Source organism: Eleginops maclovinus, chromosome 21 (assembly GCF_036324505.1).
Source record: "Eleginops maclovinus isolate JMC-PN-2008 ecotype Puerto Natales chromosome 21, JC_Emac_rtc_rv5, whole genome shotgun sequence".
Classification (NCBI taxonomy): Eukaryota; Metazoa; Chordata; class Actinopteri; order Perciformes; family Eleginopidae; genus Eleginops; species Eleginops maclovinus.
Window position 1 is genome coordinate 10,093,269 of NC_086369.1, and position 14,759 is coordinate 10,108,027.

At 42.6% G+C, this 14,759-nt stretch overlaps 1 protein-coding gene across 1 annotated transcript in view; it reads right to left on the reverse strand.

The window, feature by feature from the left end:
• Nucleotides 1-2,017: 2,017 nt before the first annotated feature.
• The window catches only part of svila (supervillin a), a 39,429-nt gene continuing 26,687 nt past the window's right edge, over nucleotides 2,018-14,759 (reverse strand). Inside the window, 24 exon segments of the mRNA XM_063912696.1 lie at nucleotides 2,018-2,935; nucleotides 3,273-3,293; nucleotides 3,811-3,966; nucleotides 4,208-4,329; nucleotides 4,496-4,639; nucleotides 5,293-5,448; nucleotides 5,546-5,679; nucleotides 5,786-5,993; nucleotides 6,449-6,551; nucleotides 6,661-6,815; nucleotides 6,939-7,218; nucleotides 7,323-7,473; nucleotides 7,599-7,774; nucleotides 7,915-8,060; nucleotides 8,149-8,296; nucleotides 8,882-9,018; nucleotides 10,084-10,239; nucleotides 10,626-10,798; nucleotides 10,890-11,064; nucleotides 11,187-11,273; nucleotides 12,163-12,246; nucleotides 12,741-12,906; nucleotides 13,463-13,519; nucleotides 13,942-14,022. Of these exon segments, the coding sequence (XP_063768766.1) occupies nucleotides 2,849-2,935; nucleotides 3,273-3,293; nucleotides 3,811-3,966; nucleotides 4,208-4,329; nucleotides 4,496-4,639; nucleotides 5,293-5,448; nucleotides 5,546-5,679; nucleotides 5,786-5,993; nucleotides 6,449-6,551; nucleotides 6,661-6,815; nucleotides 6,939-7,218; nucleotides 7,323-7,473; nucleotides 7,599-7,774; nucleotides 7,915-8,060; nucleotides 8,149-8,296; nucleotides 8,882-9,018; nucleotides 10,084-10,239; nucleotides 10,626-10,798; nucleotides 10,890-11,064; nucleotides 11,187-11,273; nucleotides 12,163-12,246; nucleotides 12,741-12,906; nucleotides 13,463-13,519; nucleotides 13,942-14,022 (3,303 nt within the window). The 3' untranslated portion in view covers nucleotides 2,018-2,848.

Genomic DNA, 14,759 nt, shown 5'->3' on the forward strand with positions numbered 1-14,759 from the left:
GTCAACAGTGGGAAAACTAGCAACCAAAGAAACCAGGGTGAGTTTAATTGAAAGAATATGTTTCTTTGAACATGAGCTTTTTTGCGGTGGTGTCAAGTAACTAATGAATTTACTTTTGAGATACTTGTACTTTACTTGAGTATTCCATTGTAATGCTTCTTCGTACTTCTACTCTATTACAATTCAGAGGTAAATGGTGTATTTTTACTCCACTACATTTATTGTTTGTTCAGTTACTTTACAGATCGGGAATAATGATGGTAAATATAATCAACCCTTAAATCAGACTGTAGTTCCACCTGGAGTAAATCCAGCAGCTACCCTGCAGTAAAGCCATTAGAACTAGCTGCACCTTTACCAGCTCTGAGAACACTTTAATGATCAATCATTATAAAACATCAGAGATATTATTCTGAAATGCACCAATCAAACAATGACTGCTTTCACTGTCGCTACTTTAAGTACATTTAGAGGGTGATACTTTTACTCGAGTAACATTTTGAATGCAGGACTTTTACTGTAACAGAGTATTCCTACACTCTTGCTGATGTAAAAGTGAGCTGTATTAGCTAAATGTACTTATTTAAAGCTTTGCATGCTTTTGTTTTTAATGAGAAATCTTTCCAAAGATAAGGTTTATAGCATAGCATCAGAGCTCTTATTTCTTTGTTATTACCAAACTGGGGTTTTCCCCTATTAAACAGTAGGAAATGCTAAGGTGTAAATAATAAAATCAGTCATGGCTAAATGCCACCTCAGTTTCAGGCTGACTAACCTTCAACAGAACAAAGACATCTTTAATGGTTTTCGTAACAACTGTCTTTTCCCACTATGACAAGGCATGTGTTTGCTGCTGTGAAGCTTTTCTTTTTTCCACACAGTCATCAAATTACTTCTTTACTTAATTGGTTTATAGCCCCATAAAACAATGCTATGTCTACTTGCGACCTTACCGTCTGATTGTTTTTGCATTTCTCGTATTTCATTTGAATAAGAGACTACATTATATATAATTATAAGATAGAAAGGAATAAAAAGCTTGAAATAACCTATTTAAGTTGGAGTGTTTTTCTTCTTTCCTGCAGTATTTATCCTCTGTTATGCTTTCACATTTTTATAACGACCCCATGGAGGGTTACTCACCCCTAGGTGGAAACCACTCAGCCTCAGTATGCCTCGTCTTTCTGGGTTCTATCAGAGGTGGAAGAAGTACTCAGATGTTGTACTTGAGTGAAAATAGAAGTACCACAGGGTAGGAATACTCTGTTACAGTTTCAAGTAAAAGTACAAAAGTATTCTCATACAAAATGTCCTTAAAGTAGCGACAGTGAAAGCAGTCATTGTGCAGATTGGTCCATTTCAGAATAATATCTCTGATATGTTTTCTTAGTATTGATCATTAAAGTGTTATCACAGCTGGTAAAGGTGCAGCTAGTTTTAATGGCTTTGTGTACTGCAGGGTAGCTGCTGAATTTACTCCAGGTGGAACTAAAATCTGATTTAAGGGTGATTATATTTCACATCATTCATCCAAATCTGTAACTAAAGGTATTAAATAAATGCAGTGGAGTAAAAGTACACCATTTACCTCTGAATTGTAGTGGAGTAGAAGTACAAAGTAGCACAACATCTCAATATGATGCAAGTACACATATCTAAAACGTGTACTAAAGGACAGTACTTGAGTAAATACATTTAGTTACTGGGTACTACACGCTCTATTTAGTTATTAAACAATAATTTTCCACAGAAATAAATTGATCTACAGCAGGTATGTTTGAATCCTGAGACAAAAACAGTGTGTTCATTGATATTGATGGTAATCTTAAATGATTTAAAGTGACTCACCATTAATCCATCAGCTTCTGTACCGGTCATACCACAAGTCTGTAGAAATAAGTGTTATACTGCCCTCTAGTGGCCTATACATGAATAAGGTCACATGCAGCCAGCACATGGTATGAGTATAACAGTTCTACAAGTACCATGAACAAAACAAAAGGCAAGAAAAGAGTACTGACTTTCCAACTTTTAGAGTTTCTTTTTCTAATATTTATTTATATCACAAGAAGTCTTTAAAATGCAGACTAGGATCTGTATATAAACTGTACACAAAAGCAAGGCACTATACACTGCAGGGTTTAAAAATCAAATACATTTCAACATCCCTCCATCTCTGCCGCTTATCGCTCTCGGATCTGAAAACAATAGGCGCCATAATAAAGCTGCATCATGTGATTCGTAAATGGCAAACGGTGATCTGTACAGCGTGAGAGAATTATCCAGTATTTATCAACATATGACACAAACCTCCTCCACATTCATAATACAGTTTATTCAATCATAGCTCAGTGAATATTCAGGAAGCTTTTATATGAATTTGATAAATATAAATTATTTGTAATTCACAAACATACATAGAGAGAAAGCAGAGACCCGGGTGTGTGTGTGGAACAGGCTGACAGGCCTGCTCTCACAAAGTAAGGGCACTGGGCTGTTTTGCGTATGGTACATATCTACAAACATTAACTTTAATAAAAGGCTCTGCACTCCCTGTGAAAAGTTACAGACGTCATTTGAGACTTCTAGCTTCATGAGAGTGTCTTTAGAGAAGAGCTATTGAAACCATCACTCATTGGTGCATCCGCCTACATGTGTCTCATTCCTATACGACCAAAATACCAACACAAAGAGTGAAGTAAATGTGCAGCAGGAGAAGCTGGCCCTTCCATCGAGTCTTCCATACCTTCACAGCTCCCTCAGTCCGTCCTCGACCCTCCGTTACGGGGTGAACTCAGGAGACGCAAAACAACTTCCTGTCTTCAGGTCAGCTCTCTGCTTCGACCGTTTAGAAAAGTCCTTTGGATTTCTTCACATTCACCTGCTTCCAACCTGGCAGCGCGCCATACTCCTTCCTGGTCATGTCCAGGGCTTTCTGTCGGACAATCAGCAAGAAGCAGTCACACCACGGTTCACCATACAGACGTTCAAAAGTGACATGTCCTGTATCTTTGACTGCGGTGGGAGTAACGTCTGAGACCATACTCATGCATCAGTGAGATTTTTAACACAGTCATTCTTTATTTGACATCTGGATAATTCAGTGTCCACTCCAGCTCAAAGGTAGTGAGTGAACAGCATGCTCACTCACTAAAAGATGGGTTAAAAAAAGTGATGGTGATGATGAGTTGGATAGAGACAGTTAACGGTTGATTTGAGAGAGGATGCTTTGCAACACTCCAGCTCGTCCATGCTCATGTCATACGACTCACCTTCCCGTGAGCCCCTACACCCTGGAAGGTGGGATGAAGGAAGGAGGTAAGTTCACATAGAGAAAGGAAGAGGGAGAAAGGATGGCAGAAAAATGATGGGAGTAAACATTGTAAGAACAAAGAGGAAAAAAGCAATGAACATAGGGGACATCTGAAAAAGCAGAAGGATGCATCCATCGCCATGGAGTCGGATCTAAAATACTTTGTACTTATTGGCTTTGTATCTGCCATCTGCTCTGTTATGTTCACTAGCTAGCTGCTAACTGTTACTGGCTGTCATTCGGTGCTGGGAAGTTGCTGTAACAGAGAGTTTATTGTAGCTTTTCAGGCACTTGCTGTAGATAAATATTCAGTTCAGAGGAATAGCACGCTGAAACAGTACAGGTTGAGGATCAAAACACCCCAAAAAACAAAGTGAAAGAAACAAAAACACTGCAGAGCCAGAGAGGACTCTTTTCCTCTTCGCTCATGTATCGTCAGCCAGGATAGTTGATATCTAAATTAACCATGAATCCGTTTCAAACCAACAGTTTCTTACCTCAAAGTCTTCATCCGACAGGTAGACCTCAAGGCGCAGAGGGTCCACGCCCTCAGGCAGCGGCCGGGCCAGAATCTCTGCCAGCGGGTATGTGGTCTTACACAGCCTCGCCAACACGTCCTCCACCAGGATAATCTGGTTACACACCTCAGCTTCCTGAAAGCACACACACAAATATATCATTTTTCAATCAAATAAGGAAGCTGGATAGTGGACAGCAAATTTAATTAGGAAAACAATGAGACATAATGGCTTGCACCTGGACTTTATGAAAAAATAAGTCAAATTTTGTAGAATAAGAGCTTGTTTTTTGGTACAGTGTATACACTAATGGCCACTATTTCATATCAGATGATGTGGCTGGGAGTAATGAGATAATATTATGGGGTGCACACACCCTCTCAGTGATCTCAGCGATGTCTTCTCTGTGCTCCCAGCTGGGGAACATGTTGGTGAAGGTGAGTGGCTCCAGACCAGCGTGGATCAGATACGCTTTGGGAGGTTTCTTCTCATTCTTTTCTGTGGATCAAAGAAAGAACAGAGCAGCGTTTTTACAAAGGGACTGAAGAGTTGCTAGCACTTTTCTCTAAATACAATTCCAGATGATGAAAGAAGAAGCTAAATGTTGCATCATTCACTACATGAAATTGGTTTAGGTTGTTTCATGTGTCTAATAATAGAATACCTCTGCAGTACTGCAGCACAGTCTCCATGGCACACTTCCTGTCAGAGTCCCAGCGGATTTGGGCTGAGCCGGTGCTCTCACTGTCCTGAGGCCACCAGCCCTGCCACAGGTACACTTCGTGGTGATTGTCCACCAGGAACAAGGCTGAAAATCCACAATGAAGACAAGATGAGGACCAACAGAGAGTTTTAAGGTTCAGGATAAACACAACATTCAACGTTCGGGATTACGTGCTTGTCCTATTGGGGGAAAACACACATACTGTATAGCATCTATCATCATGAATGTCTTCAGCACACATTGATGGATTAATATTCCTGATACAGCAATTAGTTTTAGCTGCACACACTTTCCTACTTTTACGTAAAAAGGCTAAAATAAATGTATTATAAAATGGCGTATATGGAACAAAAGGTCCAGCAATGACATGCCAACGATATGTTTTAGGTGATTTTTAAACATTCGTAAGCTTCTTTTAAACATTTTTTTTGTAAGTAAAACATTCCTCTCAGGACACAATCACTCAAAATTATTTTATAAACCACATATAAAATAAATACCCACAGAAAAATTCTTCTTAAATCTCCTGAATTTCAAAAGTGTAATTTATAAAAGAAATCGAGTTATGTTGGGCTTTAATTTAGATTTATCAAAATGAATTGCTTTCTTTTAAGATCAGAGCTAGATTGAACAATAACTGAAGCTTAATTGTTGCGTACATTTTCTTTGAATATAAAGAACCTCCAAAAAATAAAGTGTTATTATCTTCACATGTGCACTGATGCTAAGACGTGTACCTGGCTGGGAAGCTGTATAGAGATCCTCCTGCAGGAAAGGCATAGAGTTGACCTGCTTGGGGTCTCTGGCAGGGTAAAGAAACTCCACAGCTGCAAACTCCCCTGAGCTGCTGCTCAGCTGGTACAGACGCGGTGAGAAGTTAAACCTCCCGGGGTCTGGGGGTCAAAGGTCAACAAGACACGCATAACCATTTAATTACACCATCGACATGTGTTTACACTAAAGAGAAACAGTGCACTTTGATCCCATTACCTTGCAGCATGCAGTCGTACGCTTTCCTGTCCCTCCTCCCGAGGGGTTCCCAGAATCCTGTGGGCTCCGCTCCCTCTTCACATTCCAGGATGGTCACCTTGCTGCTGCTGTGGAGGCCTGTTTCCAGAGGACAGCTGCACGAGGAATAACAAATCAGATTTTTTTAGATTTGCAAGACGATCAAAAGAGGTTTCAGGTTTTATGAAGATTGAATACTATACGAAACCAAGTCCCACTCACTGTTCTTTCATTTTGTTGGCGGCGGTACGTGCCACCTCCTTTGAGTGTGCCTGAGACTTGCAGCCGTGCCACAGGTATATGAGAGCCTGGCTAACACTCAGCATCACCATGGAGACCCTGGAGCGCAGGCTGCTGCAGTGACAAGCCACCTCCAGCAGGTGGCCCTCTACCTCCGCCTCCCCGCGCACACAGTACAGACGCCAGTCACCTGGGGGGAACAGGGAGTGAGAGGTGAGAAATCAGGACACATTTTAGGGAGTTTCGCTTATTATGTGTAAGAAGCAAACTCAGTTATTTGAGCTGTGGGAAATACAGAGATTTGCTGTGCCTGTGTTTATCCCTCAGGGTTGTTTTTTACTTTTAATCCAATTCCTCCCTAAGCCACAGCACAGTTCTCATATATACGAGACACTCACTATGGGCAGATGATGAATTTATGACTGCTACTGAAGCAATCATTAGTGTTAACTCAGTTCTAAGCAGCCATTGTGAGTCTTTTTACATTTAGAATGGTTGGAGATCATGTATAATTCAGAAAATATGGACCTAAATACACAATTTGCTTATTAGGCCTATTCCAAAATGATGGAATAGCAGCAGAGAGCAGACTGTGTGTTAGTCTTGATAATGAATGACTATCTTGAAGCGGTTACGTGGGCTTACTCTGTGAGTTTTCCTCCTCTTCTCTCCTCCCGGAGTGGACTACCATCCCTCCTTTGAAGCACTGCAAGAAACACGGAGGCTCCTTACCCTGCTGCACCTGGACCTGGAGGAAGAGGAAATAAGACAAGGGGAGTAAAGCTAACCAATTAAATGTGCAAAATATGAAGAAAACAGACTTGTATTCGCTGTTTTCTGCTCACACAAACTCTTACCTGTGCTCCTCGCTCCTCATCCAGCTCCACCGTCATCAGTGCTGAGGTTCCTTTTTCGCTGACGGTGGAGTTGCGGCCCTGCCAGAAGAAGTAGCAGCACTTCTCCTTTCCGGCCCCCGCTGTCTTCTGCTGATCTGGTTTCTGTCTCCTCCCAACTGAGGGCAAGAGTTTTGAGGAGTGCATGATCTTATTAGTGCCATATTCCACTTAAACATGTTGTTTTTTCAGAAGTTTGGAGAGAAACTGCCTGAAAGTGTGCTAAAATATCTAACACTAACCTGCCGTGCTGACCATGTACTTCCACTTCATTACGTATGTGTCGCCTTCGTGGAACTGGCCGATGCTCTGGAGTGGTAGGCGGCTGTAGTCGAACTCCAGGATGTGCCACACCTCCACCGCCAGCGTGTTGATCTCGTAGCTCCGCCAATCCTCTGCCTCCACCAGGCCATAACCACGGCCCACATGGAACCCGTCCAGTTTGGTGGAGATGGGCGCCTCATGCAGAGGCAGCATCAGAGAGGTGTCGTACGCATGGCGCTGATCAGAGGCACACTGCTCCTGGGGTAGAGATCAAGATGAAGTACGGGTTAAGGATAGAGATTATAATTTATATTTTTCTCTGATTATCATAGTAATAAGACTTTTATAATACTCTTTGATACCTTTTGGTCAGCGTTGTGGTCGTTGTTTCTTGTCGGGCTTGGTGTTTTCCTGGAGTCGCTCCAGTCCAGGAACTTCTCTTTGAAAAGGGTGGTTTCATTGTGTTGAGTCAGTCTGCCGAACACAGCCCAGTCAGGTCGGCCCTGGCCTTTCCTGCAGGTGAAGAGAATTCAGTTTGTTAGTGACACAAATACTACAACTTCAACTGAATATTCTCTATTCTATTATTAGCAGTCCTCTACAGAACTTTGAAAAAAAACCAGTCAATGTTTCCATACTTAGGTATGAGTGTGTTGCACTCCCCCGGGTCGAGCGGGTTGATGTCACAGTTGGTGTAGTCGAACGTGCCGTTCCACAGGTGCTTCGCCAGCTGGAAGGCCACCTTCCTCTGTGCCAGCGTCACTTCCTTACCATGCCATATGTACATCTCACTGCCAAAATCAAACACCAAGACCTGCACAGAAACAAAAAAGGTGTCATTCTTTATTTTATCCCTAGATGGCACCAAACTACAACACATGTTAACCCTACACATCGTGTCTCATTTACAGCATGACATTAAAGATACATTTAGATTTCAGGAGGTTATCTAACCTCCTTTGGGTTCAGCAGGGAACAGCGGGGCACTTTGGCCCAAAAGTCATCATCTGGGACCAGTTTGTCATCCATCAGGCGGTAGATACAGTTTGTCTCAACAATGGCACTCTCGTACAGCTCGTCTTCATCTGGTGTCCCAGCAGCTGCAAGAACAAAGACAAGGCCATTAGCTCGCATTGCTACAGAGTCTACTTCCTCAAAGTTATCTTTATGCCAGAAATAATGTCTTACACTGATAGATCAACTGCCCTCCCAGAATCTTCCAGAAATCCTTGGCAGCGTGGCTGTTTGTGCTGTTGCACTCCTCGATGACCTGGACATAGTTAGCTCTGCAGCCTAAATCTCTCTTTGTCTGGATGAAGTTTGCCAACTCTGAAGCCTGAGAAAATGACAGAGAACACATGTATAACATTAAACCAATGCATTCTGTTGTACCTAAAACACCGGGGTCCTGTGCTTTCAAAGGCAGACATGTGAGGTATATAAACCTAGCGTGTACGCAAGCATTTTTAGGATCACTTTTTGAGGACAGTAACCTATCATTTTGAGAGGAAAAGTTAAGTCCATTACTCAGGAACAAGAGGTTTCAAACCTCAATGACCTAAAGTCAAACAACCCCTCATAAATAATGAGGGCCATGACTCAGAGCTTTCCTTTGTCTCCAATTGAGGTCAGTGCCCTGTTCGACCAATCACAGGTCATCAGAACAGTCTACTGTAAGCTTTGTTTTGTGTCCGTTTCCTGCAACAACCCTCAGACACACACATTCTCACATTTCCTTTCTGTCAGCACACACTTCCTCCTGCGCTGTGCCACAATAGCTTCCTCCAAGGCTGTGTTTACATCTTGCACGTGAAGGCTGACCCACATCACACCCTTGCTCTGCTTGTATTGACTGAAATTTAAGTCTCAAAGTAGCTTTTTTTTCTATTTTTATTTTGCATCCCTCAGAAGCAGGACCCACCTTGTTCTTCTCTATGACGTTGGCAAACTCTCCAGTCCAGATGAAGCAGTTGTGAGGTGTGATGAGTAGGAAACAATCTCCGCTGTTCAGGGAGGACGCTCTGGGCTCCACCAGCCTGGTCTGGACGTGCCGTCGGCCTGGAGGCACAAAAAAAACAACGCAGGAACAGGTGACACATCAGTGACAGCTCTGAATATCACTGTCAGCATGACAAGGGGTGTTGGGGCAACAACATGCCAGCCATCACCATGTGACCCATGTATGGACATGTGTCCACATGGTCAAGGACCCACGGTTTGCAGTACACATTATATCCTAAATGTGTCTGATGCTGTTGACAATCAATCCCATTGGTTATTCAGGTGTTTCCATCAGATGCTATTCTTAAGCAGGTAGCTAACTTCCTAACAAAAGCTATACACCCCCATGATGTGGATTTGTTCTGGATTACACACAGTGGGGTTCTTGGTAGGAGGATCATCCCTGTACAGTGTGAGGTGACCCGGGGAGAATGATTTAGAGCCACAGCTGTCACCAACAGACGTATAAAGGAGGTGTAACGACACCGAAATAGACCAACTCATGTATCCTATTTTAGATATCCTTTCCAAAGGACACTTAAAGCAGCATCCTCCAAAGCTTTGTGTAAGGCAGGAGCTATTTATCCTTCTAAGGTCGTGACAACTTCATGTCACTTAGGTGAAGATGCTTCCTCACTGGCAATATATATCTATGTCAAAATGTACAACCTCATTTAAAAGATTGGAAAAAAGTAGACAGATGTTTTGGAGGTCTTTCTGATTGGCTAGCTTGTTAGTATAGTACACATGTTCTGTTAAAGGAGGCTGACCTCAGTTTACTTTTGTAAGGATGGTGCTTTCAACAGAAGAATATACTCCTTTGCGCCACATGATGGGGTATGTGCCCTCTTAAATCAAATCATTGTAGGTTACTCTATTAGAAAACCATGTTGTGGAAGTCAAAAAATAATAATTTTGAGTCTATCGTATTGAAATAAGCTCTGTATTTCCCAACAGTGCTTGGATCTTTACTAACCAACCTCATGCTAGTTGTGTAGCTCTAGTAGCCTAATGACAATTCACTAGATGTGTTTAATAGTGCCATCATCAGGTCAAAGGCCCGTTTGGGGTTGAGATCGACCAGTCTGTGTCTGTTTGGAGCTGTCTTTTCGTGCTACTGACCTTTGACCTGTAAGAGCATGAGTTTCTTGTAAGGCACGGCGCTGTTGTTGGACATCTGCTCAGAGATGTTGACGCTGCGCAGGTTGACATTGCTGAAGTTCTCCTTGCTGGCCAGTCCAGCCAGAGCCACATCAGAGAAACCAGAGTTCTTATTCACTGCAGGGGACACAACAGAGCATAGAGAGGGGACATGAGACTCACAGAAACATAATAAAACAGTACAATTAGCAATCATTATATTTAGGTCCTGTACACAGACGAGACAACAGCTAAATGACCTTTTAAGCCCGGCCTGCAACACATATAGAACACTCCATAGACAAGTGTTTTTATTGCTGTCAGAGGAGGTGAAGGAGGACGTTATGGGAGTATCGTGACATTGACTTTGTGGGTTATCTAACACTCTCCAAACATGCTATGTCAGGATTTTGAGCACTGCTCTGTACAATGACAGGAAGCTGACTCCAACCCAGATGTAGGTCAGTGTATTCCTAAGTGTTTTGGTCTTATGCATTTCCAGCCCCTGATCTATCCCCACTCACTCTTTTCAGTCTTCATCCTCTTGCTCTCCAGCAGGCCAATGTTGAGCCTCTGCTCTGTGTACTCGTGTCTGATGTCCTCCCTGGCAGCCAGCATCTTCAGAGGGTTCCTAGATGACTGGACGTTACGTGTCGGGCGCACTGCTCGTCTGTGCTGCACCATCTCTGATGCCAGTCTGCGAGGTCAGAGGTGAAGAAGCATGGTTAACAGATATGAAATAGTGCCGTGTTATTACTTAGAAATGACTTCTGTTGGTGAGAGCTTACTTTGGGACCTGGGGGCCGAAGATGGCATCAAAGTCGTCATATATCTCCACCGTGTTGGTCATGGCGGGGACCTCCTCCACTTGGCGGTAGAACTTGGAAAATGTTTCATCCTCAAGTGACATCACTGCCTTAACCTTCTTCTGAGTGACTGTGATGGTTGACTCTGGCAGAAACGCTGAAGAGAAGAAGGTGTTGTATTTTAGTAATGGCAGAAAATCCTCTCATTGTGTGGACTTGGTGAAAGGTCGGACATCAAATCATGCTGAACTTGTACACAGCATACCGAACAGGACTGACCTTTGCTGTTGAGCTTGCCTAAGAAGGATTCCAGTTTATCCAGCTTCAAGTCTGACTCCAGGTTCAGATCTGGGACAGCCTTGATCTCTGCAAACCGCAAACACACACACACACAGCTGTTAGAGCCATAAATGACTGTGTTTGATTATAGCACAAAGACTATCTCTGTACAGGCAGGCAGTCTGAGGCCCAATCCCACCGTGCACACTTACAGCTCACACACTGTGACCTGGGTTTCAGTTAGGTTAACAAGGGGATAGGGCCGACCCATTGTCAACTCAACAAGTGCATGAGGGCTTTCACGTGGCTCTCTTGGGGCCCACTTCCCAACAGTGAAGCTGACTTTGAACAATGACTGAGCATGAACACTTGCACATGAAGTAGAATCTGAGCATATTTACAGTCAGTCACAGGCATTTTAACAACCGTAAACAGCCGCTAAATATGAATCCTTTCAGACCCATGCATATCGATGGAATCATTGGCTTATTGTTTACATTCTATCAGGCTATAATAACCTAATAGAAGTCTCACAGTAACACCAGTCACATTAGTGTTGATGCTGTTTATGGTTCTGGTGACGATGATGATGAATATTGCATTCCGGGACAAAAAGAAAGGAAAAAAGCAATACACCTTCAGAATCAGACATCTCGTCCATGTCTTTTGAGAAAGAAGCAAAGACAATTAATTACATGGTGTTAGAAAAGAAAGGAGTCCCAGAAAAAAATGGAAATTTAGCATCAGCAGACCAACCCTGAGCTCAGAGTCTGACATTTTAGAAACAGACATCCAAGCTAAAGACAACAATTCAGTTAATCAAAGTCATGCCAGATAAGTTTAAATTCGATTGGAGCAGAAGCTCACCACTACAGTCTTAAATAACCCGGTTAAGGATCTGGCCAGCTCAGGTAACCAGTGTATACAAGGGTGTAAGGAAATAAAACGCAAGGAAGTACAAAAAAGAGAAACTGACCTTCCTGTGGTTTGGAGATGGCAAGGCTGCTGTTCTTGGGTTTGGAGGTCACTGGAGACTGGAGGGCTAAGGGGGAAGCCAACCCTGTGTGAGCAGAGAAAGATATGAACACCCATTCTCTACACCTGTTATGGCATGAACAATTTGTGGAAAAACAATATTTCAAGAAAACAACAAGGTGTTTGCGTGTTTGAAGTCATAAGGAATGAATAAGGAATGATATGAAGCGGTAGTAGATGTCCCCTTGTTTAGGAATCAATAGAACTAGATCTAACAACCAACTTTAAAAGGCAGTCAAAGCTAAAGAGACTAGGTGCCTGTGAAGCTGGTTAAGGCACTGGACACTTGCTCCATTAGCCATAATCTGACTAGACTCCCAAAAGACAAACTGTCCATCAGCTGCCCCCTCTGGCTGAGCCTGAAGCTAATATGGAACAAATCAAACCATAAAAATAATTTCTGCCTTTCAGCAGCCACTCCGGAGGAACGCAAAGACCTAACCCTGACCGGCCGGCCTCACACTCTAAGGTGAAATGAAGCAATGAAGTGAAATGATGCGTGTTCAGTTTCCCTCTGACCTTTCTTCACCATGCGTGCAGCCACAGTGAACTGGGTGGAGTCGTTGGCGGCGCCGTGGCCCTTCATCTTCCAGGCCTCCTCTTGGGCTACTATCAGCAGCTTCCTCTCCTGGATGGACATGTGCGCATCGCTCCCCTGGCTCTCCGTCTCAGCATCAGCTATTCTCTGAGATCAGAGACAGGAGGAGGGAGAAGTTACTGTCAGCTACAATAAAAACTGTAAGAATGAGTGCTCCTGATGGACTGACAGTGAAAGGAATCATCCACCTGAGGGTACTTTGCAGTAATATATCTTCAGTTCGATGCATTCCAGAAAACCCTTTATGAGTACATGACGTAACTGTATCCACGATATTTATTTTTGTTCGAATTTTCTGGACTGACCAAGGCTCTTGAGATGAAATAGTAACTTTTTAAAGAAGTTTGTTGTCACACTACTACACACAATAGAACCATCTTATATCTCCACTGGTTGTTTGTTAATAAGTGTTTAAATGTTGTATTTGCTTTAACAGCGAGCGACATTCAGGAAAGACAAAGTAGCAGAGAGGTTAAAAAGGTTTTAGTGTCACTCATGAGTTAAAAATAAAAGACATTTAATCAGACAGTATCCTTTAGTGACTTAAATTACTCATTAGGTGCAAACTTCTTTTAAAATGTACAAAGGCTGCTACAAAGGGGGAGTTTGGGGATTTATGAGAGCACAGATTTGACAGGGTCACCTTCCGTCTCCAGGGGTGTCTCGCATCCACCTGCATGGGTCTGGGAGATCTGATGGTCTTCACAACCAAATGAGGAAGGTAAGAAAGGATGAGGATTTAGAGATAAGGATGAAAAGATGGTCGGAAATGGTCATGCTCTGCACAAGCAATTGATGCTAAAGGGGCTGCCATGCTCACTTCATAGGCGGAGTGACAAAGCTTTTGGACAGAGATAAGTGGGTTCAAAGTGGGGCAGGGTGAGCACGACTGAACGTAAGGTGCACAGCTCGGTGAAATAGTTTGTAATGTGAGAAAATGCAGTGTCAAGCACCCACACAGGTATGGCTGAACAGCATTTGAGAAACCTAACTCTGCACAGGGACGATGCTTGTCAAAACAATGGGGGTTTTGAATTAGTGTGTGGTTTGTGAAGCAAAGGAGGTAGCGAAACAATTGTTCAGCAAGCAGTGCACGCAGTTAGAGATAATGCAGCTTTTTACCTGGCTTGCTGACTCATCGGGGGAAGGAGTATGGAAACGAGGCTCAGGTGGAGGAGAGAAAGTAGAGGCGAAGAGCGGATCCTATAGAGACGTGGCCATGGAAAAAAGGTAACAGTATTACACAGATTTTACACATGAAGATAAGTTTAGTAGTTCTGCTTAATGCTTGGTAGACTGCAAGAACAGTCGTTTTAGGTGTACTAACCCCTGATTATGTCATAGTGATGACATCATACACATTTATTCGCTCTTTATTTTGGTTTCATTAGAAAGAAGAGTGCTATACCTTTTTTATTTTACCTGTATTATTTAAATGAAATTCATTTTGGCCAACTTCGGAAAGCACAGTGTGTAAACGTATAATATATTATAGATATTAAAAGTTATAAAGTTGTTATGGTGGACAAGCAAGCGATTACCTACTCAAACATTGAAACAGGGCATTATTTGTTGTCATGTGTTCACCAGACTTTTGCTAAGAGTAGAACCAAGTGGTATGAAAACAGATTCATCCCAGCAGCTATTGCACAAATTCACAAATCACAGCAGCATCAAACAGATGCCTAGCTTTTTATTTATTCATGCATTTTTAATGTCCATGTTTGTACTAGTGTTTTTTTAAATGTTTTGAGATTTGATGGAGCAGGGTGTATTTTGTATTAGAGATGTGTCTGGGATGTTTTTAGAGTGTGTGTCAGGATGGATCCCTGTGTCTTTTATCTGCAAACTAAATCTACCTTCAGGTACAAATAAATAACCTGACCCTGATTTGTGTAGTTCCTTAGATGCTAAATGCTCCGATATGATCCCAAGCTAAT